The sequence below is a fragment of the Oncorhynchus clarkii genome, chromosome 18 (genome assembly GCF_045791955.1).
Source record: "Oncorhynchus clarkii lewisi isolate Uvic-CL-2024 chromosome 18, UVic_Ocla_1.0, whole genome shotgun sequence".
NCBI classification, from domain to species: Eukaryota; Metazoa; Chordata; class Actinopteri; order Salmoniformes; family Salmonidae; genus Oncorhynchus; species Oncorhynchus clarkii.
Window position 1 is genome coordinate 52407188 of NC_092164.1, and position 27312 is coordinate 52434499.

The following is a 27312-nucleotide window of genomic DNA, read 5'->3' on the forward strand; positions in this document are numbered from 1 at the left end:
GGAGGGTGCTGTTGATAGGAGGGAGGGGAGGGATGGAGGGTGCTGTTGATAGGAGGGAGGGGAGGGGTGGAGGGTGCTGTTGATAGGAGGGAGGGGAGGGGTAGAGGGTGAGAGGAGTATTTTTATCCACTCATACAGGAGTAATGAAGTCCTAGTCCACTCCAATGTTTTATTTATTTAGCACCCTCAGCACCCCTACTTCCCACAGCTATGTGTATATTAATTAGCCTTCTTACAGATGGATGAGAAACACAGGGGGAGATGGCTTAAGAGGGAGTAAAGAGCTCACATGGGGATTGAACCCTGGTCTCTGGGGTTGCAGGAATGCATAGAGCCAGGAAGAATCTGCACAGCATTTTGATTTTTTTATGATATATGATGATCTAGTTGTTGTTGTCAATCATAGTTTGCAGATAGCCATTTCAATCAAATAGATCCCCCAACCCATGAGTCATGTCAGTGACACATCCATGGCCTAAGCCTGCCTCTCCTCTGTGTTGTTCTCTGACAGGAGAATGTTTAGAGGGGAAAAAGAGAAAAAAGACCTAAGGCTATAAAATGTTCTCCACGCAAACAATTCAAACCATCTGTTCTGTTCTCAGCTACTTGGCTTTACTAAAGATGTCTGTCACTGACCTACTCCCCAGTAGTTACACACACAGACACACAAACACACACACACACACAACCAGCAATGACCGAGTGCACTTCCAGACTTCCAGACACACACACACACATATAACTATTTATCGGGAGCTTCATAGAATGGGTTTCCATGGCCGTGCAGCCGCACACAAGCCTAAGATCACCATGCTCAATACCAAGCATCAGCTGGAGTGGTGTAAAGCTCACCGCCATTGGACTCTGGAGCGTGATAAAGATTCACCATCTGTTAGTCCGACTGACGAATCTGGGTTTGGTGGATCCCAGGAGAACGCTACCTGCCCTAATGCATAGTGACAACTGTAAAGTTTGGTGGAGGAATAATGGTCTGGGGCTGTTTTTCATGGTTCCGGTTAGGCCCCTAAGTTTCAGTGAAGGGAAATCTTAATGCTACAGCATACAATGACATTCTAGACGATTCTGTGCTTCCAACTTTGTGGCAACAGTTTGGGGAAGGCCCTTTCCTGTTTATGCATGACAATGCCTTGTGCACAAAGTGAGGTCCATACAGAAATGGTTTGTCAAGATAAGTGTGGAAGAACTTGGCTGGTCTGCACAGAGCCCTGACCTCAACCCCATCAAACACTTTTCGGATTAATTGGATTGCCGACTGCGAGCCAGGCCTAATCGCCCAACGTCAGTGCCCAACCTCACTAATGCTCTTGTGGCTGAATGGAAGTAAGTCCCTGCAGCAATGTTCCAACATCTAGTGGAAAGTCTTCCCAGAAGTGTGGAGGCTGTTTAGGCAGCAAAGGTAGGACCAACTCCATATTAATGCCCATAATTTTGGAATGAGATGTTCGACCAGCAAATGTCCACATACTTTTGGTCATGTAGTGTACATAATCTATCTATCTCTCCAGTGACATAAAAACACCCCTATATTACACAGCTCACACAGAGACAGACGTGAAGGCAATTTCAACACACTGACACAGGTTTTTTATGGCGTACATTCTGTAACAGACTGCCCCACTTATTATCATTGGCTTGCATGAGACATGGGCTGACTGAGCCATGGGCTGACTGAGACATGGGCTGACTGAGACATGGGCTGACTGAGACATGGGCTGACTGAGACATGGGCTGACTGAGCCATGGGCTGACTGAGACATGGGCTGACTGAGACATGGGCTGACTGGCTTATATTTGCTGATTTACTGTATATTGCTGATTTACTGTATATTTCTGCTTTTTGGCAGGGCAGTGTGGTGCTGTGTCTCTGTGTCTACTTATGGTAAGAAAGTTATACTGTAAAAGGGGTGAAAGATCAAATGGTTATTACCATCATGAGTTGGCTATATACTGTATATGATGTAGTTACTTTAGGTATTCACTGTGAGGTTATTACAGTTTTATGTAGAGGAGACCCGGACTTCAACCCTGGATTTTGAATCTTGGAAAAGTACCTGGAAAAGCTCAACTGTATCACAAAGTTCAGTACCGAAGCACACACGGCTGTATTTCTTAAGCTATTGTGGCACCTTGTGGCCAAAGTGATTATGCTTAAAGTACCATGTTTGTGCGTTGTTAAAGCAGGGATTGATCCTTATGGACATGGTCCATTTGAAAGTAATAAACACATTGAAAAACTTTATTTTCTATTTTTAAAGAGGAAAATAAGGATTATCCACATAGTCCCCAAACACACTCTCTCCCTTCTCTTTCTCTCTCTCTCTCCTCTCCCCTCTGTCTCTCTCTCTCTCTCTCTCTCTCCCTTCTCTCTCTCTCTCTCTCTCCTCTCTCTCTCTCCCTTCTCTCTCTCTCTCTCTCCCCTCTCTCTCTTTCTCTCTCTCTCTCTCTCTCTCTCTCTCTCTCGTCTCTCTACTCTACCTCTCTTGTCTCTCTCTCCTCTCCTCTCTCTCTCTCTCTCCCCTCTCTCTCTCTCTCCCTCTCTCTCTATCTCTCTCTCTCTCTCTCTCTCTCTCTCTTGTCTCTCTCTCTCTCTCTCTCTCTCTCTCTCTCTCTCTCTCTCTCTCTCTCTCTCTCTCTCTATCTCTCTCTCTCTCTCTCTCTCTCTCTCCCTCTCTGTCTCTGTCTCAGGGTATTGATATCAGTGTCGGGGCTGCACAGGGAGTAATGCCCCTACTGGACAGAAGGTGTGCTCTACAGTGCTGCAGTGCTGCTGAGTCTCACTGCAGTGTGCCTACGTTAAGGCGTGTGTGTGTTTACAAGATATGTGTGTCACCTCCGCGGCTGCTGCTGCCACTCTGTCGTGGGAAAGGGAGGGGAGAGGGAGAAAGGGAAAAGAAGAAAGAAAGAGGAGAGGGAAGGGGAAAGAGAAGGAGAGGAGAGGAGAGAGAGAGAGAGAGAGAGGGAAGGGGAAAGAGAAGGAGAGGAGAGGAGGGAGAGAGAGAGAGGGAAGGGGAAAGAGCAAGAGAGTCCGGGGCCACACCAAATAAAGCCATGCGGGCCTGGGCTGGGACGGCATCCCATACACTATAAATACGCTGCGCTCCTGGAGGTTCGGGTTTGGTGGCTGGGGCTTGAGACCTACGAAGACCACAGCAACCTGGTGCCTCGGAAGAGCCTCCTCTGTGATCCTCCGTAACTCAGCCTCCGTTGTAGCAACCTCAGCAACTATGCCCCGCGTAGATGCAGACCTCAAACTGGACTTTAAGGATGTCCTATTCAGACCCAAGAGGAGCAGTCTGAAGAGCAGGTCAGAGGTAGGCCTGGAAGGGGCTGGGGAATGGGGGACTGGGTGTAGGGGACTGTGGGTAGGGGACTGTGGGTAGGGAACTGGAGGTAGGGGACTGGATATATGGGACTGGGAGTAAGGGACTGGAGGTAGGGGACTGGGGGTATGGGACTGGGGGTAGGGGACTGGAGGTATGGGACTGGGGGTAGGGGACTGAATGTATGGGACTGGGGGTAGGGGACTGAATGTATGGGACTGGGGGTAGGGGATTGGGGGTTGGGGACTGGAGGTAGGGGACTGGGGGCTGGTAGGGGACTGGAGGTATGGGACTGGAGGTATGGGACTGGAGGTAGGGGACTGGAGGTATGGAACTGGGGGTAGGGGACTGGAGGTATGGACCTGGGGGTAGGGGACTGGAGGTAGGGGACTGGGGGTTGGTAGGGGACTGGAGGTATGGGACTGGAAGTAGGGGACTGGAGGTATGGAACTGGGGGTAGGGGACTGGAGGTAGGGGACTGGAGGTAGGGGACTGGAGGTATGGGACTGGGGGTATGGGACTGGGGGTAGGGGACTGGGGTATGGAACTGTGGGTAGGGGAATGGGGGTAGGGACAGGAGGTAGGGGAATGGGGGTAGGGGACAGGAGGTAGGGGAATGGGGAATGTGGGTAGGGGACTGGAGGTGTGGAACTGGGGGTAGGGGACTGGAGGTAGGGGACAGGAGGTAGGGGAATGGGGAATGGGGGTAGGGGACTGGGGGTAAGGGGACTGGGGGTAGGGGACTGGAGGTAGGGGACTGGCGGTAGGGGACAGGAGGTAGGGGAATTGGGAATGGGGATAAGGGACTGGTGGTAAGGGGATGGGGAATTGTACATTGTGTTCCTCTGGGTTTGCTGTGTGTTGTTTATGTCCTTGGCATTATTACAGGGAACATCTTATTACCTATTTGTAGTGGCTGGTGTTGATGTTATTGATCTGTAACCACAATTCGTTACTGTATCTGAATAAGGAGGACATGTCAGACTACTTGATTAATTTGAGAGTAATTTAGATCAAGGGTACTCAGTATAAATATATGTACGAGTTGCGTATGTGTGCATGATAGAAATTCTGAACAAGAAGAGGGAGGGACTTAGGGGAGTCGGTGACCTTCTCTTGGATGACAGAGACAAGGGTTTGTTTTAGGCCTGCTGTGTAGAAGCATACAGTCATGTCAAGACATGAGCCAGTAGCCCAGTCTAGGCCTATGGCATGTCAGCTCTTACCTTGCTCTTGGGTCTTAAACTAAACCCAGACACTAAACCATGTAGTTTGGCATCAGGGTTTACTGTGTGTCAATGTAGGGGGCAACATGAGACAGGAGGACGTTTCTTGGAAAATCTGTTTAAAAATAGTCCTGCAGAGCTCTATGTGCTAACTGTCAATGAGAGCATTTTCCACATGCAGAGGGCCTACTGGAATAACACAAAGAGACACACACACACACAGTCTTGTACAGCTAACCTTGTGGGGACCCAATTCAGTCTCATTCAAAATCCTATTTTCCCTAACCAGTACTCTAACCCTAACCTTAACCCAAAAAAACCTAACCTTAACCTTAACCTTTACCCTAAACCTAACCCTAGCTTCTAACCCTAACACTAATTCTAACCTTAACCTTAAACCCTCTAAAAATAACATTTGACCTTGTGGGTACCAACACAATGTCCCCAGTTGGTCAAATGTTTGTTTGTTTACTATTCTTATGGGGACTTCTGGTCCCCACAAGAATAGTTGAACACTTCCAGACACACACACACACCATTTAATACACTCATCCAAGGGTCAACAGGCGTGATAGGACACATGCATATCTGCTGTAGAGTACTAGACACACTGGAGTGTAACATGGGAGTACACATTTTTTTTCCGCCTATCTGTTCAGTGTTCATTCATTCAGTGCCTGCGGCCAGGCAGCTCTTCTTTTCTCTGCTGAAGTATTCTACTGTCTCTCTGGACAGCCACCGGGTGAAACCGTTTCTACCGTATAACATATGGTTTACTCCTGAGATCCACAACACATCACATCTACAGTATTTTACATCCTTACGCATAATAGCTTCCAATTTAACACTGAGACTTCAGTATTGAATGTATGATTGGACATATCATGTACATATAATGATATGCAGATAATCAGCCACGCCCTAGTACTATTGATTGGATAGCCTGCAGCAGAAGAGGAAGCGAAAAGACTGCAGTAGCAGTTGGGATCAGTGTTTAGATGTGAATGGAGATGGTGGCTATATCACGCAGCATGGTATAAGAGATGCTGAAGTGCAGACTCCCTCCCTCCCTCTCTTTCCTTCTCTCTTTCCCTCTCTCCCTGAGCTTCCCTGCAGAATGATGTCAGGGGGTGTGTGTGGACAACCTGACCTGAAAGACATAACATAGTAAACATAAATCTGTGACACTCAAAATAGTATGATGTTACGTTTGGTACGGTTACATAAGACAGAAACCTTAACCCCTAACATTTACCCCTACCCCTAACCTTAATCTTAAACCCTAAGATTAACCCTAACCTTAATCCCTAACCATAATCCTAGCCGAGCTAATGTTAACCACCTAGCTAACGTTGGCTACAACACATTTAAATTCGTAACATATCATCCGAATAGTAATTAGTAACATATCAAACGAAATGGATGATGGACATCCACAAATTAATACATACCATACAAAACGTAACATATCATACTAAATGGAGGGAGACAGATTTACATTTAATATGTCACATCTACCCCTGAGTCCAGTGGGGAGGCCGGAGTTCCCCCGCTTTGTCAGGCTATTATTTAATGGGCCTGCAGTTATGGACTGACCTGCATCCCCAGCATCCCTGCTCCAACCCCTGCCCTCCAGCTCCCAGCTCCCATTCTCCAAGCCCTCCAGTCCTCCAGCTCCCAGCCTCCAAGCCCCCCAGCCCAGCTCCCAGCCTCCAAGCCCCACAGCCCAGCTCCCAGCCTCCAAGCCCTCCAGCCCAGCTCCCAGTCTCCAAGCCCCCCAGCCCAGCTCCCAGCCTCCAAGCCCCCCAGTCCTACAGCCCAGCCTCCAAGCCCCCCAGCCCAGCTCTCAGCCTCCAAGCCCCCCAGCCCAGCTCCCAGCCTCCAAGCCCTCCAGCCCAGCTCCCAGCCTCCAAGTCCCCCAGCCCAGCCTCCAAGTCCCCTAGCCCTCCAGCCCAGCTCCCTGCCTCCCAGCCCCTCAGCCCAGCTCCCAGCCTCCAAGCCCTCCAGCCCAGCTCCCAGCCTCCAAGCCCCCCAGCCCAGCTCCCAGCCTCCAAGCCCTCCAGCCCAGCTCCCAGCCCAGCTCCCAGCCTCCAAGCCCCCCAGCCCAGCTCCCAGCTTCCAAGCCCCCAGCCCAGTTCCCAGCCTCCAAGCCCCCCAGCCCAGCTCCCTGCCTCCAAGCCCCCCAGCCCAACCCCCTGCCTCCAAGCCCCCCAGCCCAGCTCCCAGCCTCCAAGCCCCCCAGCCCAGCTCCCTGCCTCCAAGCCCCCAGCCCAGCTCCCTGCCTCCCAGCCCAGATCCCAGCATCCCTGCTTCAACCCCAACTCCCCAGCCCAGCTCCCAGCCTCCTTGACCACCAGCCCAGCTCCAAGCCTCCCTCCTTTCCAGCCCAGCTCCAAGCCTCCCTGCCCCCCAGCCCAGCTCCCAGCCTCCCTCCTTTCCAGCCCAGCTCCAAGCCTCCCTGCCAACCAGCCCAGCTCCCAGCCTCCCTCCCTCCTTTCCAGCCCAGCTCCCAGACTCCCTGCTCCAACCCTAAACCCCCTTCCTCCCAGCCCCCCTGCTTTCTAGCTTTAGTCCAGGTGATCTACAGCCATAGTCACTCCAGGGCTGAGACCACAGTGGGGCCAGGCACCTACCATTACTCCTCTCTCAGGGCTATCGATCTAGGAGAGGGAGAGGGAGAGGGAGAAGAAGAGGGAGAGAGAAAGAGAGAGTGAAGCGAAAGAGACACAGGCCACTGAATCCCCATTAAACAGAGAGACTAGTGGACGTCCAGTCGCAGGTGGAGTTCACGGGAAACGCTCTGTGACTTATCGATTTCCTGTTGGGAGGAATTCACAGCATCAGAGCAGAGGCAGAGGGAGTTTTTTGCTCTAACCGGAACATTGGTAATTCACACTCTCACCTCTCCCACCGCCCAGCCCCATGTCTCCTTGACTGGACATGTAATACTGGCATAATGAAATGTGGGGCTATAAAATGTTGCTCCCCTCAAGGTAGTAATTTAATATGGAGATGAAACAGTAAGTGCTATCTGTGAAATGAAGAGGAGGCTGGCAATTTCAGCAGAAATTATATTCACTTTTGGTGGGAGTTAAATAAATATTAGCTATTGATCAGCAAACACTTACTGGTGTCAAGCTATGAGTGATGTCATTTTTAGAGACCCATGTTTAAACCAGTCAGTCACTATCCAGCCAACTGAGCTCCTAGATAAGAACCAACTAAACAACCTGCCGCTGAGTAGACAGAGCTTTGAGCTGTGCAATACCTGATACCCTTGGCCAATCTCTCTTTCTCTCTCTCTCTCTCTCTCTCTCTCTCTCTCTATCTCTCTCTCTCTCTCTCTCTCTCTCTCTCTCTCGCTCTCTCTGTCTCTCTCTCTGAGATCACTAGGGGTCCGGTTACAGGCTGCCAGAGCTAATCTAAATGATTCAGCACATCCCCTTCAACACAGTGAAGTGTTCTCTGTCTCAGCAGCACAGACACATATTGTGAGTTGGATAAAGCCTGAAGCTTCACCCTCACGCTGGTGTACAGTATGTAACCCATCCTACTGTGTGTTTATCAAAGGCCTTGGCCTGTACTTTGGGTCAGGGAGATTAAGGTACAGTCGATTGGTATTGGGTGGAATCAGGTAGCTTTTACCTTTCAGCAAGTAATACGGATGTTTTAATAACTTATGTTTTTTGCCTGCATGATGTGCTGTACTTAGACTTCCTCTAAAAATAGGTTATCCAGGCTGCGGTCAAAGATCCCTAATCATGAAGAACCCTGTGGAGGAGGTCCCCATTTAATCAGGTCCATCATTGTATTACATCCCTTATCCACCTCCTCTGTTCTGGGGGGTGATTAAATTGAGCTCCTGGCTTGGCCTCGGGCCCAAACCTGGTTGTAACCGTAGCACTGAGCTGACTCACACTCCACTCAGTTTAACTCAAGCCCAGAAAGGCCTTCACATGACGACAGGATATCACTAACCCTAACCCTGGCTTGATGTCCACTTGTGTCTGCATGCTAAATCAACATATATCTCAATGCTTTCAGGTTGACCTGGCAAGGACGTTCACATTCCGTAACTCTAAGCAGACCTACCATGGCATCCCCATCATCGCTGCCAACATGGACACCACAGGGACCTTTGAGATGGCCCGGGTCCTCAGCAAGGTGAGAGTAACACACTGACAGCCTTTCACTTTCATCCCCCTCTGACTGGCTGACTGACTGACAGATAAACAGACGGACTGACAGACTGACTGACTCTCTCTCCATATCTCCCTCCAGCACACACTCTTCACGGCTATGCAGAAGCACTACTCACTGGATGAGTGGAAGACCTTTGCAGTCAACCACCCAGAATGCTTAGAGGTAAAACAGGAAGTCCCCACATATACTCTTTCATGTCCCCCATGATGTGAACATTGTCTATGGTGTCTGAGGCTTGTAAAGTACTAAAGTAATTTCCCCTTGGGGATTAATGAAGTGTTTTGATAGAATGAATTGCTCATACTGCATTATTGTATTGTTGACCTCCAGCACATAGCAGCCAGCTCTGGCAGCGGTAAGGCTGATCTAGAGAGACTGTGTGAGATCTTGGAGGCTATCCCTGACATAAAATACATCTGTCTGGACGTTGCCAACGGTTACTCAGAGTACTTTGTGGAATTCGTGAAAACCGTCAGGGACAAGTTCCCCAAACACACCATCATGGTAAGATGAGAGTTCTCTGCATTTTAACTCTTCTTTATGGATTTTAGCTTAGTCAGCATAAATTTTTTGGTGATCAAATGTTCTTTGTTTATTAATAATACATTTGAGCAAACATGAATACAGATATACAAAATATATATAGTTTAATCCAGGTTTATATGTATTATGTGTCCACATCATGATCTATCTTTAGCCGGCGGATGATCAGGAAATAGTTTGCCATTCAAGTCTTGAGCCCTTGATAGTTACCATTGCCTTGTTTATACCTGGTTCTAACATGTGTCCTTTTTTCCTGATCTTATCCACATTCTGATTGTTCCCACATTGTAGCCATTGCATCTACACATGGCAAAGATGTCTCTTTGGCTGCGTTTACACAATAGCTGGGCAAAAGCTGGGCCAATAGCTGGGCAAAATATCAGAATTGGGCTGCCTGTATAAACACAGCCTTAGTCAACCACAACAGTTTGTTTTATGTCTTCTGCTTGCTTCATGTATGCATGTATAAAGAATTTAAATAGGTCATGAAAGGTGTGAGGTTGTACCTTCTAAAAGGTCATGGAGGGTATGAAGTTGTTCCTTCTAAAAGGTCATGGAGGGTATGAGGTTGTTCCTTCTAAAAGGTCATGGAGGGCGTGAGGTTGTTCCTTCTAAAAGGTCATGGAGGGTGTGAGGTTGTTCCTTCTAAAAGGTCATGGAGGGTATGAGGTTGTACCTTCTAAAAGGTCATGGAGGGTGTGAGGTTGTTCCTTCTAAAATGTCATGGAGGGTATGGGGTTGTACCTTCTAAAAGGTCATGGAGGGTGTGAGGTTGTACCTTCTAAAAGGTCATGGAGGGTGTGAGGTTGTACCTTCTAAAAGGTCATGGAGGGTTTGAGGTTGTTCCTTAGTCTGTTTAACAAGACAGAAGTGTCCTAATAATTACTATTATCTAACCTGGAGGCCTGTGTCTCTTTATTTTCCCTGTGTGTGTGTGTGTGTGTGTGTGTGTGTGTGTGTGTGTGTGTGTGTGTGTGTGTGTGTGTGTGTGTGTGTGTGTGTGTGCGTGTGCGTGTGTGTGCGTGTGTGCGCGTGTACGTGTGCGTGCATGCGCAGGCTGGCAACGTGGTAACAGGGGAGATGGTGGAGGAGCTCATTCTCTCTGGCGCTGACATCATTAAAGTGGGCATCGGACCAGGTGGGTGCGTCAGTCTAAGTGTTCCCCCTGGCAAGGTGGGTGCATAAATTTAAGTGTTCCCGGAGGCAAGGAGACTGTCCACATCTGTTCCATCTCTACACACACGCCAAGCTACCTAACTGCTTCGGGCAACAAACAAAGACATTCAATAAATCCTCTAATGTAGCATAAAGGGATGTTGTAATGACCGGGGTGAGGAATTACAATAGACTATATTATAGTGTTGTATTAATGAACTTCTTTGATATGTAACAGTAATAATGAATAACGTCTCTATTGACAGGCTCAGTGTGCACCACCCGTATCAAGACCGGGGTGGGCTACCCTCAGCTCAGCGCTGTTATCGAGTGTGCAGACTCCGCCCACGGCCTCAAAGGACATATTATCTCAGTGAGACCACCCCCTTTGAATACACACACTAGACTGTAGATATGCTAACCAGTTGTTTGAGTCATCTCTCTATTAAGTTGTCTTGGGGTTGGGTCAGGGACTGACAAAGTATTGGATGACAGTTGTTTGAGTCATCTCTCTATTAAGTTGTCTTGGGGTTGGGTCAGGGACTGACAAAGTATTGGATGACAGTTGTTTGAGTCATCTCTCTATTACGTTGTCTTGGGGTTGGGTCAGGGACTGACAAAGTATTGGATGACAGTTGTTTGAGGCATCTCTCTATTTGTTAGTAATACAGAAGCAGCCATGACAAACACATTTTGGTGCGATCTCTGTAGCAACGTGTTACCTCTAGAGGGCAGTATTAGTCTTGCAAATGGAAAGAAGCAAACATTTTTATTTGACCTTTTTTTAAATAGGCAAGTCAGCTAAGAACAAATTCTTATTTACAATGACGGCCTAGGATCAGTGGGTTAACTGCCTTGTTCAGGGCATAATGACAGATATTTACCTTGTCAGCGCGGGGATTCGATCTAGAAACCTTTCGGTTACTGGCCCAACGCTCTTAACCATTATTGAAATTGCAAAGTGATGACCACATTAAAATCTAAAAGCTGGACAACACCAACAATGTCTTTCTCTTCCACAGGATGGTGGCTGCAGTTGCCCAGGCGACGTGGCTAAAGCTTTCGGTATGTGGACCCCCTAACACACGTGTCAAACACATTCCACCAGAGGGCCGAGTGTCTGCAGGTTTTCGCTCATCCCTTGTACTTGATTGATGAATTAAGGTCACTGATTAGTAAGGAACTCCCCTCACCTGGTTGTCTAGGTCTTAATTGGAAGGAAAAAACAAAAACCAGCAGACACTATCCTAACAGAACCACCTGACTTCATAACTGCCGTTAGTACATTGAGCGTGAATGGTCGTTAGACTATATTAAAACTTCTTAGGGCTGCAATCCCGTTAACGGGATCGATATGACAACAGCCAGTGAAAGTGTAAGGCGCCAAATTCAAAACAACAGAAATCTCATAATTAAAATTCCTCAAACATACATGTATATTATACCGTTTTAAAGGTAATCTTGTTGTTAATCCCACCACAGTGTCCGATTTCAAATAGGCTTTACAGCGAAAGCACCACAAACGATTATGTTAGGTCACCACCAACTCACAGAAAAACACAGCCATTTTTCCAGCCAAAGAGAGAAGTCACAAAAAGCACAAATAGAAATAAAATTCATCACTAACCTTTGATGATCTTCATCAGATGACACTCATAGACTTCATGTTATACAATACATGTATGTTTTGTTTGATAAAGTTCATATTTATATTAAAAAATCTCAGTATACATTGGCGCGTTATGTTCACTAGTTCCAAAAATATCCGGTGATATTGCAGAGCCATATCATTTTACAGAAATACTCATGATACATGTAGATGAAAATACAATTGTTAGACACGGAAATATAGATATACCTCTCCTTAATGCAACCGCTGTGTCTGATTTTTTTTTTTTATTACGGAAAAAGCACTAATCTGAGACGGCGCTCAGAAAAAGAAAAAAAATTATCCGCATGTTGGAGTCAACAGAAATCAGAAATAACATTCTAAATATTCCCTTACCTTTGATGATATTCATCAGAATGCACTCCCAGGAATCCTAGTTCCACAATAAATGTTTTTTTTGTTTGATAATGTCCATTATTTATGTCCAAGTAGCTACTTTTGTTAGGGCGTTTAGTACACCTATCCAAACGCTCGTGCAGGTCCAGCCGAACATCGGACGAAAACTTCAAAAAGTTATATTACAGGTCTTAGAAACATTTCAAACTAAGTATAGAATCAATCTTTAGGATGTTGTTATCATAAATCTTCAATAACATTCCAACCGGAGAATTCCATTGTCTGTAGAAAAGCCATGGAACGCAGGTCGCTATCATGTGAAATGCACATGACCAGGACCTGGCTCTCTGCCAGACCACTGACTCAAACAGCTCCCATCCGGCCCCACATCACAGTAGAAGCCTCATTCAAGTTTCTAAAGACGGTTGACATCTAGTGGAAGCCTTAGGAAGTGCAACATAACCAATATCCCACTGTGTATTCAATAGGGGCTGGGTTGAAAATCGACCAACCTCAGATTTCCCACTTCCTGTTTGGATTTCTTCTCAGGTTATTGCCTGCCATTCGAGTAATGTTATACTCACAGACATCATTCAAACAGACTTAGAAACTTCGGAGTGTTTTATATCCAATACTAATAATAATATGCATATATTAGCAACTGGGACTGAGGAGCAGGCCGTTTACTCTGGGCACCTTTCATCCAAGCTACTCAATGCTGCCACTGCAGCCATAAGAAGTTACAGCAGGGCCTTGTTCAACGAGGAGACACCATTTTGAACTACCTGATCTTGTCCATGGCTGGTTGCTGATTGGCTTCCATCCTCATCCACAGGTGCAGGGGCTGACTTTGTGATGATGGGGGGCATGCTGGCGGGACACGACCAGTGTCTGGGTGAGGTCGTCCAGAAGGATGGCAAGAAGGTCAAGCTGTTCTACGGGATGAGCTCAGACACCGCCATGAAGAAATACGTAGGGGGAGTGGCCGAGTACAGGTGAGACACAGTCACCTACCAACCACTATCTGTCAATATGGGCAAGAGCATGCTAAATGACCTGTTGAATGTTACCGTGAGGGGGCCTGCTAAATGACCTGTTGAATGTTACTGTGAGGGGGCCTGCTAAATGACCTGTTGAATGTTACTGTGAGGGGGCCTGCTAAATGACCTGTTGAATGTTACTGTGAGGGGGCCTGCTAAATGGCCTGCTAAATGACCTGTTGAATGTAACTGTGAGGGGGCCTGCTAAATGACCTGTTGAATGTTACTGTGAGGGGGCCTGCTAAATGACCTGTTGAATGTTACTGTGAGGGGGCCTGCTAAATGACCTGTTGGATGTAACTGTGAGGGGGCCTGCTAAATGACCTGTTGAATGTAACTGTGAGGGGGCCTGCTAAATGACCTATTGGATGTTACTGTGAGGGGGCCTGCTAAATAACCTGTTGCATGTTACTGTGAGGGGACCTGCTAAATGACCTGTTGAATGTTACTGTGAGGGGGCCTGCTAAATGACCTGTTGAATGTAACTGTGAGGGGGCCTGCTAAATGACCTGTTGAATGTAACTGTGAGGGGGCCTGCTAAATGACCTGTTGAATGTTACTGTGAGGGGGCCTGCTAAATGACCTGTTGAATGTAACTGTGAGGGGGCCTGCTAAATGACCTGTTGAATGTAACTGTGAGGGGGCCTGCTAAATGACCTGTTGGATGTTACTGTGAGGGGGCCTGCTAAATGACCTGTTGGATGTTACTGTGAGGGGGCCTGCTAAATGACCTGTTGAATGTTACTGTGAGGGGGCCTGCTAAATGACCTGTTGAATGTTACTGTGAGGGGGCCTGATAAATGACCCGTTGAATGTTATTGTGAGGGGGCCTGCTAAATGACCTGTTGAATGTTACTGTGAGGGGGCCTGCTAAATGACCTGTTTAATGCAACTGTGAGGGGGCCTGCTGAATGATCTATTGAATGTTACTGTGAGGGGGGCCCTAAATGACTTGTTGAATGTTACTGTGAGGGGGCCTGCTAAATGACCTGTTGGATGTAACTGTGAGGGGGCCTGCTAAATGACCTGTTGAATGTTACTGTGAGGGGGCCTGCTAATTACATTTTGGATGTAACTGTGAGGGGGCCTGCTAAATGACCTATTGGATGTTACTGTGAGGGGGCCTGCTAAATAACCTGTTGCATGTTACTGTGAGGGGACCTGCTAAATGACCTGTTGAATGTTACTGTGAGGGGGCCTGCTAAATGACCTGTTGAATGTAACTGTGAGGGGGCCTGCTAAATGACCTGTTGAATGTAACTGTGAGGGGGCCTGCTAAATGACCTGTTGAATGTAACTGTGAGGGGGCCTGCTAAATGACCTATTGGATGTTACTGTGAGGGGGCCTGCTAAATGACCTGTTTGATGTAACTGTGAGGGGGCCTGCTAAATGACCTGTTGCATGTAACTGTGAGGGGGCCTGCTAAATGGCCTGCTAAATGACCTGTTGAATGTAACTGTGAGGGGGCCTGCTAAATGACCTGTTGAATGTTACTGTGAGGGGGCCTGCTAAATGACCTGTTGAATGTTACTGTGAGGGGGCCTGCTAAATGACCTGTTGGATGTAACTGTGAGGGGGCCTGCTAAATGACCTGTTGAATGTAACTGTGAGGGGGCCTGCTAAATGACCTATTGGATGTTACTGTGAGGGGGCCTGCTAAATAACCTGTTGCATGTTACTGTGAGGGGACCTGCTAAATGACCTGTTGAATGTTACTGTGAGGGGGCCTGCTAAATGACCTGTTGAATGTAACTGTGAGGGGGCCTGCTAAATGACCTGTTGAATGTAACTGTGAGGGGGCCTGCTAAATGACCTGTTGAATGTTACTGTGAGGGGGCCTGCTAAATGACCTGTTGAATGTAACTGTGAGGGGGCCTGCTAAATGACCTGTTGAATGTAACTGTGAGGGGGCCTGCTAAATGACCTGTTGGATGTTACTGTGAGGGGGCCTGCTAAATGACCTGTTGGATGTTACTGTGAGGGGGCCTGCTAAATGACCTGTTGAATGTTACTGTGAGGGGGCCTGCTAAATGACCTGTTGAATGTTACTGTGAGGGGGCCTGATAAATGACCCGTTGAATGTTATTGTGAGGGGGCCTGCTAAATGACCTGTTGAATGTTACTGTGAGGGGGCCTGCTAAATGACCTGTTTAATGCAACTGTGAGGGGGCCTGCTGAATGATCTATTGAATGTTACTGTGAGGGGGGCCCTAAATGACTTGTTGAATGTTACTGTGAGGGGGCCTGCTAAATGACCTGTTGGATGTAACTGTGAGGGGGCCTGCTAAATGACCTGTTGAATGTTACTGTGAGGGGGCCTGCTAATTACATTTTGGATGTAACTGTGAGGGGGCCTGCTAAATGACCTATTGGATGTTACTGTGAGGGGGCCTGCTAAATAACCTGTTGCATGTTACTGTGAGGGGACCTGCTAAATGACCTGTTGAATGTTACTGTGAGGGGGCCTGCTAAATGACCTGTTGAATGTAACTGTGAGGGGGCCTGCTAAATGACCTGTTGAATGTAACTGTGAGGGGGCCTGCTAAATGACCTGTTGAATGTAACTGTGAGGGGGCCTGCTAAATGACCTCTTGGATGTTACTGTGAGGGGGCCTGCTAAATGACCTGTTTGATGTAACTGTGAGGGGGCCTGCTAAATGACCTGTTGCATGTAACTGTGAGGGGGCCTGCTAAATGACCTGTTGCATGTAACTGTGAGGGGGCCTGCTAAATGACCTGTTGCATGTAACTGTGAAGGGGCCTGCTAAATGACCTGTTGCATGTAACTGTGAGGGGGCCTGCTAAATGACCTGTTGCATGTAACTGTGAGGGGGCCTGCTAAATGACCTGTTGCATGTAACTGTGAGGGGGCCTGCTAAATGACCTGTTGAATGTAACTGTGAGGGGGCCTGCTAAATGACCTGTTGAATGTTATCGTGAGGGGGCCTGCTAAATGACCTGTTGAATGTTAATGTGAGGGGGCCTGCTAAATGACCTGTTGAATGTAACTGTGAGGGGGCCTGCTAAATGACCTGTTGAATGTTAATGTGAGGGGGCCTGCTAAATGACCTGTTGGATGTTACTGTGAGGGGGCCTGCTAAATGACCTGTTGGATGTAACTGTGAGGGCGCCTGCTAAATGACCTGTTGAATGTAACTGTGAGGGGGCCTGCTAAATGACCTGTTGAATGTTAATGTGAGGGGGCCTGCTAAATGACCTGTTGGATGTTACTGTGAGGGGGCCTGCTAAAGGACCTGTTGAATGTTACTGTGAGGGGGCCTGCTAAATGACCTGTTGAATGTTACTGTGAGGGGGCCTGCTAAAAGACCCGTTGAATGTTATTGTGAGGGGGCCTGCTAAATGACCTGTTGAATGTTACTGTGAGGGGGCCTGCTAAATGACCTGTTTAATGCAACTGTGAGGGGGCCTGCTGAATGATCTATTGAATGTTACTGTGAGGGGGGCCCTAAATGACTTGTTGAATGTTACTGTGAGGGGGCCTGCAAAATGACCTGTTTAATGCAACTGTGAGGGGGCCTGCTGAATGATCTATTGAATGTTACTGTGAGGGGGGCCCTAAATGACTTGTTGAATGTTACTGTGAGGGGGCCTGCTAAATGACCTGTTGAATGTTACTGTGAGGGGGCCTGCTAAATGACCCGTTGAATGTTATTGTGAGGGGGCCTGCTAAATGACCTGTTGAATGTTACTGTGAGGGGGCCTGCTAAATGACCTGTTTAATGCAACTGTGAGGGGGCCTGCTGAATGATCTATTGAATGTTACTGTGAGGGGGGCCCTAAATGACTTGTTGAATGTTACTGTGAGGGGGCCTGCTAAATGACCTGTTGGATGTAACTGTGAGGGGGCCTGCTAAATGACCTGTTGAATGTTACTGTGAGGGGGCCTGCTAATTACATTTTGGATGTAACTGTGAGGGGGCCTGCTAAATTACCTGTTGAATGTTACTGTGAGGGGGCCTGCTAAATGACCTGTTGAATGTAACTGTGAGGGGGCCTGCTAAATGACCTGTTGGATGTTACTGTGAGGGGGCCTGCTAAATTACCTGTTGAATGTTACTGTGAGGGGGCCTGCTGAATGATCTATTGAATGTTACTGTGAGGGGGGCCCTAAATGACTTGTTGAATGTTACTGTGAGGGGGCCTGCTAAATGACCTGTTGGATGTAACTGTGAGGGGGCCTGCTAAATGACCTGTTGAATGTTACTGTGAGGGGGCCTGCTAATTACATTTTGGATGTAACTGTGAGGGGGCCTGCAAAATGACCTATTGGATGTTACTGTGAGGGGGCCTGCTAAATAACCTGTTGCATGTTACTGTGAGGGGACCTGCTAAATTACCTGTTGAATGTTACTGTGAGGGGGCCTGCTAAATGACCTGTTGAATGTAACTGTGAGGGGGCCTGCTAAATGACCTGTTGAATGTAACTGTGAGGGGGCCTGCTAAATGACCTGTTGAATGTAACTGTGAGGGGGCCTGCTAAATGACCTATTGGATGTTACTGTGAGGGGGCCTGCTAAATGACCTGTTTGATGTAACTGTGAGGGGGCCTGCTAAATGACCTGTTGCATGTTAATGTGAGGGGGCCTGCTAAATGACCTGTTGAATGTAGCTGTGAGGGGGCCTGCTAAATGACCTGTTGAATGTTAATGTGAGGGGGCCTGCTAAATGACATTTTGGATGTAACTGTGAGGGGGCCTGCTAAATGACCTATTGGATGTTACTGTGAGGGGGCCTGCTAAATGACCTGTTGCATGTTACTGTGAGGGGACCTGCTAAATGACCTGTTGAATGTTACTGTGAGGGGGCCTGCTAAATGACCTATTGGATGTTACTGTGAGGGGGCCTGCTAAATGACCTGTTGAATGTTACTGTGAGGGGGCCTGCTAAATGACCTGTTGAATGTTACTGTGAGGGGGCCTGCTAAATGACCTATTGGATGTTACTGTGAGGGGGCCTGCTAAATGACCTGTTGAATGTAACTGTGAGGGGGCCTGCTAAATGACCTGTTGAATGTAACTGTGAGGGGGCCTGCTAAATGACCTGTTTAATGCAACTGTGAGGGGGCCTGCTGAATGATCTATTGAATGTTACTGTGAGGGGGGCCCTAAATGACTTGTTGAATGTTACTGTGAGGGGGCCTGCTAAATGACCTGTTGGATGTAACTGTGAGGGGGCCTGCTAAATGACCTGTTGAATGTTACTGTGAGGGGGCCTGCTAATTACATTTTGGATGTAACTGTGAGGGGGCCTGCTAAATGACCTATTGGATGTTACTGTGAGGGGGCCTGCTAAATAACCTGTTGCATGTTACTGTGAGGGGACCTGCTAAATGACCTGTTGAATGTTACTGTGAGGGGGCCTGCTAAATGACCTGTTGAATGTAACTGTGAGGGGGCCTGCTAAATGACCTGTTGAATGTTACTGTGAGGGGGCCTGCTAAATGACCTGTTGAATGTAACTGTGAGGGGGCCTGCTAAATGACCTATTGGATGTTACTGTGAGGGGGCCTGCTAAATGACCTGTTTGATGTAACTGTGAGGGGGCCTGCTAAATGACCTGTTGCATGTTACTGTGAGGGGGCCTGCTAAATGACCTGTTGAATGTAACTGTGAGGGGGCCTGCTAAATGACCTGTTGAATGTTAATGTGAGGGGGCCTGCTAAATGACCTGTTGCATGTTACTGTGAGGGGGCCTGCTAAATGACCTGTTGAATGTAACTGTGAGGGGGCCTGCTAAATGACCTGTTGAATGTTAATGTGAGGGGGCCTGCTAAATGACATTTTGGATGTAACTGTGAGGGGGCCTGCTAAATGACCTATTGGATGTTACTGTGAGGGGGCCTGCTAAATGACCTGTTGCATGTTACTGTGAGGGGGCCTGCTAAATGACCTATTGGATGTTACTGTGAGGGGGCCTGCTAAATGACCTGTTGAATGTTACTGTGAGGGGACCTGCTAAATGACCTGTTGAATGTTACTGTGAGGGGGCCTGCTAAATGACCTATTGGATGTTACTGTGAGGGGGCCTGCTAAATGACCTGTTGAATGTAACTGTGAGGGGGCCTGCTAAATGACCTGTTGAATGTAACTATGAGGGGGCCTGCTAATTGACCTGTTGAATGTAACTGTGAGGGGGCCTGCTAAATGACCTATTGGATGTTACTGTGAGGGGGCCTGCTAAATGACCTGTTTGGTGTAACTGTGAGGGGGCCTGCTAAATGACCTGTTGCATGCTACTGTGAGGGGGCCTGCTAAATGACCTGTTGAATGTAACTGTGAGGGGGCCTGCTAAATGACCTGTTGAATGTTAATGTGAGGGGGCCTGCTAAATGACATTTTGGATGTAACTGTGAGGGGGCCTGCTAAATGACCTATTGGATGTTACTGTGAGGGGGCCTGCTAAATGACCTGTTGCATGTTACTGTGAGGGGACCTGCTAAATGACCTGTTGAATGTTACTGTGAGGGGGCCTGCTAAAGGACCTATTGGATGTTACTGTGAGGGGGCCTGCTAAATGACCTGTTGAATGTTACTGTGAGGGGACCTGCTAAATGACCTGTTGAATGTTACTGTGAGGGGGCCTGCTAAATGACCTATTGGATGTTACTGTGAGGGGGCCTGCTAAATGACCTGTTGAATGTAACTGTGAGGGGGCCTGCTAAATGACCTGTTGAATGTTACTGTGAGGGGGCCTGCTAAATGACCTGTTGAATGTTACTGTGAGGGGGCCTGATAAATGACCCATTGAATGTTATTGTGAGGGGGCCTGCTAAATGACCTGTTGAATGTTACTGTGAGGGGGCCTGCTAAATGACCTGTTTAATGCAACTGTGAGGGGGCCTGCTGAATGATCTATTGAATGTTACTGTGAGGGGGGCCCTAAATGACTTGTTGAATGTTACTGTGAGGGGGCCTGCTAAATGACCTGTTGGATGTAACTGTGAGGGGGCCTGCTAAATGACCTGTTGAATGTTACTGTGAGGGGGCCTGCTAATTACATTTTGGATGTAACTGTGAGGGGGCCTGCAAAATGACCTGTTGAATGTAACTGTGAGGGGGCCTGCTAAATGACCTGTTGAATGTAACTGTGAGGGGGCCTGCTAAATGACCTGTTGAATGTAACTGTGAGGGGGCCTGCTAAATGACCTATTGGATGTTACTGTGAGGGGGCCTGCTAAATGACCTGTTTGATGTAACTGTGAGGGGGCCTGCTAAATGACCTGTTGCATGTTACTGTGAGGGGGCCTGCTAAATGACCTGTTGAATGTAACTGTGAGGGGGCCTGCTAAATGACCTGTTGAATGTTAATGTGAGGGGGCCTGCTAAATGACCTGTTGCATGTTACTGTGAGGGGGCCTGCTAAATGACCTGTTGAATGTAACTGTGAGGGGGCCTGCTAAATGACCTGTTGAATGTTAATGTGAGGGGGCCTGCTAAATGACATTTTGGATGTAACTGTGAGGGGGCCTGCTAAATGACCTATTGGATGTTACTGTGAGGGGGCCTGCTAAATGACCTGTTGCATGTTACTGTGAGGGGGCCTGCTAAATGACCTATTGGATGTTACTGTGAGGGGGCCTGCTAAATGACCTGTTGAATGTTACTGTGAGGGGACCTGCTAAATGACCTGTTGAATGTTACTGTGAGGGGGCCTGCTAAATGACCTATTGGATGTTACTGTGAGGGGGCCTGCTAAATGACCTGTTGAATGTAACTGTGAGGGGGCCTGCTAAATGACCTGTTGAATGTAACTATGAGGGGGCCTGCTAATTGACCTGTTGAATGTAACTGTGAGGGGGCCTGCTAAATGACCTATTGGATGTTACTGTGAGGGGGCCTGCTAAATGACCTGTTTGGTGTAACTGTGAGGGGGCCTGCTAAATGACCTGTTGCATGTTACTGTGAGGGGGCCTGCTAAATGACCTGTTGAATGTAACTGTGAGGGGGCCTGCTAAATGACCTGTTGAATGTTAATGTGAGGGGGCCTGCTAAATGACATTTTGGATGTAACTGTGAGGGGGCCTGCTAAATGACCTATTGGATGTTACTGTGAGGGGGCCTGCTAAATGACCTGTTGCATGTTACTGTGAGGGGACCTGCTAAATGACCTGTTGAATGTTACTGTGAGGGGGCCTGCTAAAGGACCTATTGGATGTTACTGTGAGGGGGACTGCTAAATGACCTGTTGAATGTTACTGTGAGGGGACCTGCTAAATGACCTGTTGAATGTTACTGTGAGGGGGCCTGCTAAATGACCTATTGGATGTTACTGTGAGGGGGCCTGCTAAATGACCTGTTGAATGTAACTGTGAGGGGGCCTGCTAAATGACCTGTTGAATGTTACTGTGAGGGGGCCTGCTAAATGACCTGTTGAATGTTACTGTGAGGGGGCCTGATAAATGACCCGTTGAATGTTATTGTGAGGGGGCCTGCTAAATGACCTGTTGAATGTTACTGTGAGGGGCCTGCTAAATGACCTGTTTAATGCAACTGTGAGGGGGCCTGCTGAATGATCTATTGAATGTTACTGTGAGGGGGGCCCTAAATGACTTGTTGAATGTTACTGTGAGGGGGCCTGCTAAATGACCTGTTGGATGTAACTGTGAGGGGGCCTGCTAAATGACCTGTTGAATGTTACTGTGAGGGGGCCTGCTAATTACATTTTGGATGTAACTGTGAGGGGGCCTGCAAAATGACCTATTGGATGTTACTGTGAGGGGGCCTGCTAAATAACCTGTTGCATGTTACTGTGAGGGGACCTGCTAAATTACCTGTTGAATGTTACTGTGAGGGGGCCTGCTAAATGACCTGTTGAATGTAACTGTGAGGGGGCCTGCTAAATGACCTGTTGAATGTAACTGTGAGGGGGCCTGCTAAATGACCTGTTGAATGTAACTGTGAGGGGGCCTGCTAAATGACCTATTGGATGTTACTGTGAGGGGGCCTGCTAAATGACCTGTTTGATGTAACTGTGAGGGGGCCTGCTAAATGACCTGTTGCATGTTACTGTGAGGGGGCCTGCTAAATGACCTGTTGAATGTAGCTGTGAGGGGGCCTGCTAAATGACCTGTTGAATGTTAATGTGAGGGGGCCTGCTAAATGACATTTTGGATGTAACTGTGAGGGGGCCTGCTAAATGACCTATTGGATGTTACTGTGAGGGGGCCTGCTAAATGACCTGTTGCATGTTACTGTGAGGGGGCCTGCTAAATGACCTGTTGAATGTTACTGTGAGGGGGCCTGCTAAATGACCTATTGGATGTTACTGTGAGGGGGCCTGCTAAATGACCTGTTGAATGTTACTGTGAGGGGACCTGCTAAATGACCTGTTGAATGTTACTGTGAGGGGGCCTGCTAAATGACCTATTGGATGTTACTGTGAGGGGGCCTGCTAAATGACCTGTTGAATGTAACTGTGAGGGGGCCTGCTAAATGACCTGTTGAATGTAACTGTGAGGGGGCCTGCTAAATGACCTGTTTAATGCAACTGTGAGGGGGCCTGCTGAATGATCTATTGAATGTTACTGTGAGGGGGGCCCTAAATGACTTGTTGAATGTTACTGTGAGGGGGCCTGCTAAATGACCTGTTGGATGTAACTGTGAGGGGGCCTGCTAAATGACCTGTTGAATGTTACTGTGAGGGGGCCTGCTAATTACATTTTGGATGTAACTGTGAGGGGGCCTGCTAAATGACCTATTGGATGTTACTGTGAGGGGGCCTGCTAAATAACCTGTTGCATGTTACTGTGAGGGGACCTGCTAAATGACCTGTTGAATGTTACTGTGAGGGGGCCTGCTAAATGACCTGTTGAATGTAACTGTGAGGGGGCCTGCTAAATGACCTGTTGAATGTAACTGTGAGGGGGCCTGCTAAATGACCTATTGGATGTTACTGTGAGGGGGCCTGCTAAATGACCTGTTTGATGTAACTGTGAGGGGGCCTGCTAAATGACCTGTTGCATGTTACTGTGAGGGGGCCTGCTAAATGACCTGTTGAATGTAACTGTGAGGGGGCCTGCTAAATGACCTGTTGAATGTTAATGTGAGGGGGCCTGCTAAATGACCTGTTGCATGTTACTGTGAGGGGGCCTGCTAAATGACCTGTTGAATGTAACTGTGAGGGGGCCTGCTAAATAACCTGTTGAATGTTAATGTGAGGGGGCCTGCTAAATGACATTTTGGATGTAACTGTGAGGGGGCCTGCTAAATGACCTATTGGATGTTACTGTGAGGGGGCCTGCTAAATGACCTGTTGCATGTTACTGTGAGGGGGCCTGCTAAATGACCTATTGGATGTTACTGTGAGGGGGCCTGCTAAATGACCTGTTGAATGTTACTGTGAGGGGGCCTGCTAAATGACCTGTTGAATGTTACTGTGAGGGGGCCTGCTAAATGACCTATTGGATGTTACTGTGAGGGGGCCTGCTAAATGACCTGTTGAATGTAACTGTGAGGGGGCCTGCTAAATGACCTGTTGAATGTAACTGTGAGGGGGCCTGCTAAATGACCTGTTGAATGTAACTGTGAGGGGGCCTGCTAAATGACCTATTGGATGTTACTGTGAGGGGGCCTGCTAAATGACCTGTTTGATGTAACTGTGAGGGGGCCTGCTAAATGACCTGTTGCATGTAACTGTGAGGGGGCCTGCTAAATGACCTGTTGCATGTAACTGTGAGGGGGCCTGCTAAATGACCTGTTGCATGTAACTGTGAAGGGGCCTGCTAAATGACCTGTTGCATGTAACTGTGAGGGGGCCTGCTAAATGACCTGTTGCATGTAACTGTGAGGGGGCCTGCTAATTACATTTTGGATGTAACTGTGAGGGGGCCTGCTAAATGACCTATTGGATGTTACTGTGAGGGGGCCTGCTAAATAACCTGTTGCATGTTACTGTGAGGGGACCTGCTAAATGACCTGTTGAATGTTACTGTGAGGGGGCCTGCTAAATGACCTGTTGAATGTAACTGTGAGGGGGCCTGCTAAATGACCTGTTGAATGTAACTATGAGGGGGCCTGCTAATTGACCTGTTGAATGTAACTGTGAGGGGGCCTGCTAAATGACCTATTGGATGTTACTGTGAGGGGGCCTGCTAAATGACCTGTTTGGTGTAACTGTGAGGGGGCCTGCTAAATGACCTGTTGCATGTTACTGTGAGGGGGCCTGCTAAATGACCTGTTGAATGTAACTGTGAGGGGGCCTGCTAAATGACCTGTTGAATGTTAATGTGAGGGGGCCTGCTAAATGACATTTTGGATGTAACTGTGAGGGGGCCTGCTAAATGACCTATTGGATGTTACTGTGAGGGGGCCTGCTAAATGACCTGTTGCATGTTACTGTGAGGGGACCTGCTAAATGACCTGTTGAATGTTACTGTGAGGGGGCCTGCTAAATGACCTATTGGATGTTACTGTGAGGGGGCCTGCTAAATGACCTGTTGAATGTTACTGTGAGGGGGCCTGCTAAATGACCTGTTGAATGTTACTGTGAGGGGGCCTGCTAAATGACCTATTGGATGTTACTGTGAGGGGGCCTGCTAAATGACCTGTTGAATGTAACTGTGAGGGGGCCTGCTAAATGACCTGTTGAATGTAACTGTGAGGGGGCCTGCTAAATGACCTGTTGAATGTAACTGTGAGGGGGCCTGCTAAATGACCTATTGGATGTTACTGTGAGGGGGCCTGCTAAATGACTTGTTTGATGTAACTGTGAGGGGGCCTGCTAAATGGCCTGTTGCATGTAACTGTGAGGGGGCCTGCTAAATGACCTGTTGCATGTAACTGTGAGTGGGCCTGCTAAATGACCTGTTGCATGTAACTGTGAAGGGGCCTGCTAAATGACCTGTTGCATGTAACTGTGAGGGGGCCTGCTAAATGACCTGTTGCATGTAACTGTGAGGGGGCCTGCTAAATGACCTGTTGCATGTAACTGTGAGGGGGCCTGCTAAATGACCTGTTGCATGTAACTGTGAGGGGCCTTCTAAATGACCTGTTGAATGTAACTGTGAGGGGGCCTGCTAAATGACCTGTTGCATGTAACTGTGAGGGGGCAGATGGAGAATTAGTCCTTAGAAGATTTAATTTGTTGATGTGAAGTTGCATGGTATCTTCGTTGTTTTGTTGTATAATACCCCGTGAAATACATTTATTTTACCCACCTTTGTTATTCAAAATCCAAGTGCTGCTACCAATGTGATGTAAAAGGCAAAGTTTAAGTGTCCTCTGAATAAAAATGATTTGTAATCGTGATCAGTAACATCACCATGATGTTGCTTGAACATTGTCTCAGCGTTATCAGATATACTGAGTTGGTGCTGATGTTCTCCTCTCCCTCTGCAGGGCGTCAGAGGGTAGGACCGTGGAAGTTCCTTACAGAGGAGATGTTGAGAACACCATCAGAGATATCCTAGGGGGCCTCCGCTCCACCTGTACCTATGTAGGAGCTGCCAAACTGAAGGAGCTTAGTCGCAGAACCACCTTTATCAGAGTCACACAGCAGGCCAGCACCATGTTCCACTAATCACACACGAACAGGAAAACACACTACCGCCATCACTACAAATGTGTTTCTCTCTGGACCTCTGTTGTAACATGCTCTGCATATTTGGTTGTTATGTAAAATTGTGAGTAATATTATCAGAACATGATTTAAAACATTCAGTCTGCTCTGCAGAAATAAAATATGCCAGAGCCTATTAGGGTTGCTTGAAACCTTACTACTCTGTCCATACTCAGTGTATATTACTTAGATATTGCAATAACTGCATGCTGGCTTTGAGTGCTTTCCATGGCGTTTCCCTCTCTAGACTGATAATGTTAAAGGTACAATGCAGACGTTTTTATCTCAATATCAAATCCTTTCTGGGTAACAATGAAGTTCCTCACTGTGATTGTTTTCAATTAAAGTGGTCAAAAAGAAACAAAATAGCTTCTTAGCATACATTTTTTTGCTAGGACTGTCTGGGAGTGGTCTGAGTAGGTAGGTGAAAACTGAAAACTAGCTGTTATTGGCAGACAGGCTTGTAACTCTCTTTCTTATTCGGTCTATTAAGTAATTTACTGCCTGGTGATAGGCTGTTCAAAACTCTATGCCACCAGAATAGGTGGTCTTTTCAGGTGGTCTTTTCAGGCAGACTTTTCAAACAGCTCTTACACCAAAAGGCATTATCATAATTGTCACAATCTCACAGTATTATTCCTATCTCATAGTGTGGAAAAATATATAAAACACAGGAAACTGACGTTTTTTTGATTGCATTTGGCCTTTAACTTTATGAAGCCATTGCTGAATGTAATGTTAGGATGTGTTGTACTTTATAGTAGCTCTTAATGTGTGTGACTAAATAAGATCAGGCTTCAGCACAGTGAGAGGTTTAATACAGTGTGGTAGTGTCTGCTTTTCTCTGCTTTCTGTGTGACTGTGAAAGTGGTCTGGGTGTGGCGGGAAGAGAAGGGAAGCACCATCAGGGCAGTGGAATGTCAGGAATGCTGGGTTAACTAACTGCGGGGCTGTGGACTCACTCACTGTACTACACTGTTGTTGGGTTAAGTTACTACATCGCTGTATTACACTGCTGTTGGGTTAACTTACTACATCGCTGTATTAGACTGCTGTTGGGTTAACTTACTACATCGCTGTATTACACTGCTGTTGGGTTAACTTACTACATCGCTGTATTACACTGCTGTTGGGTTAACTTACTACATCGCTGTATTACACTGTTGTTGGGTTAACTTACTACATCGCTGTATTACACTGCTGTTGGGTTAACTTACTACAT

At 47.4% G+C, this 27312-nt stretch overlaps 1 protein-coding gene across 8 annotated transcripts; it reads left to right on the forward strand.

The window, feature by feature from the left end:
- Positions 1-2847: 2847 nt before the first annotated feature.
- Positions 2848-26456, forward strand: LOC139373697 (GMP reductase 1). 8 transcript variants are annotated; one of them, XM_071114566.1, is made up of 11 exons: positions 2920-3332; positions 7961-8058; positions 8297-8365; positions 8612-8731; positions 8849-8932; positions 9101-9274; positions 10370-10451; positions 10735-10841; positions 11491-11533; positions 13309-13468; positions 25871-26456. In XM_071114566.1, the coding sequence occupies exons 4-11, from the start codon at positions 8687-8689 to the stop codon at positions 26049-26051; spliced, it is 876 nt and encodes a 291-aa protein (XP_070970667.1). In that variant the 5' UTR covers positions 2920-3332; positions 7961-8058; positions 8297-8365; positions 8612-8686; the 3' UTR covers positions 26052-26456. The 8 variants fall into 8 exon arrangements, with proteins under 8 accessions (XP_070970665.1, XP_070970663.1, XP_070970662.1 ...); XM_071114565.1 differs by having other exon boundaries at positions 2955-3332; positions 8280-8365; XM_071114564.1 differs by lacking the exon at positions 8297-8365 and having other exon boundaries at positions 2848-3332; positions 7953-8058.
- Positions 26457-27312: the final 856 nt, after the last annotated feature.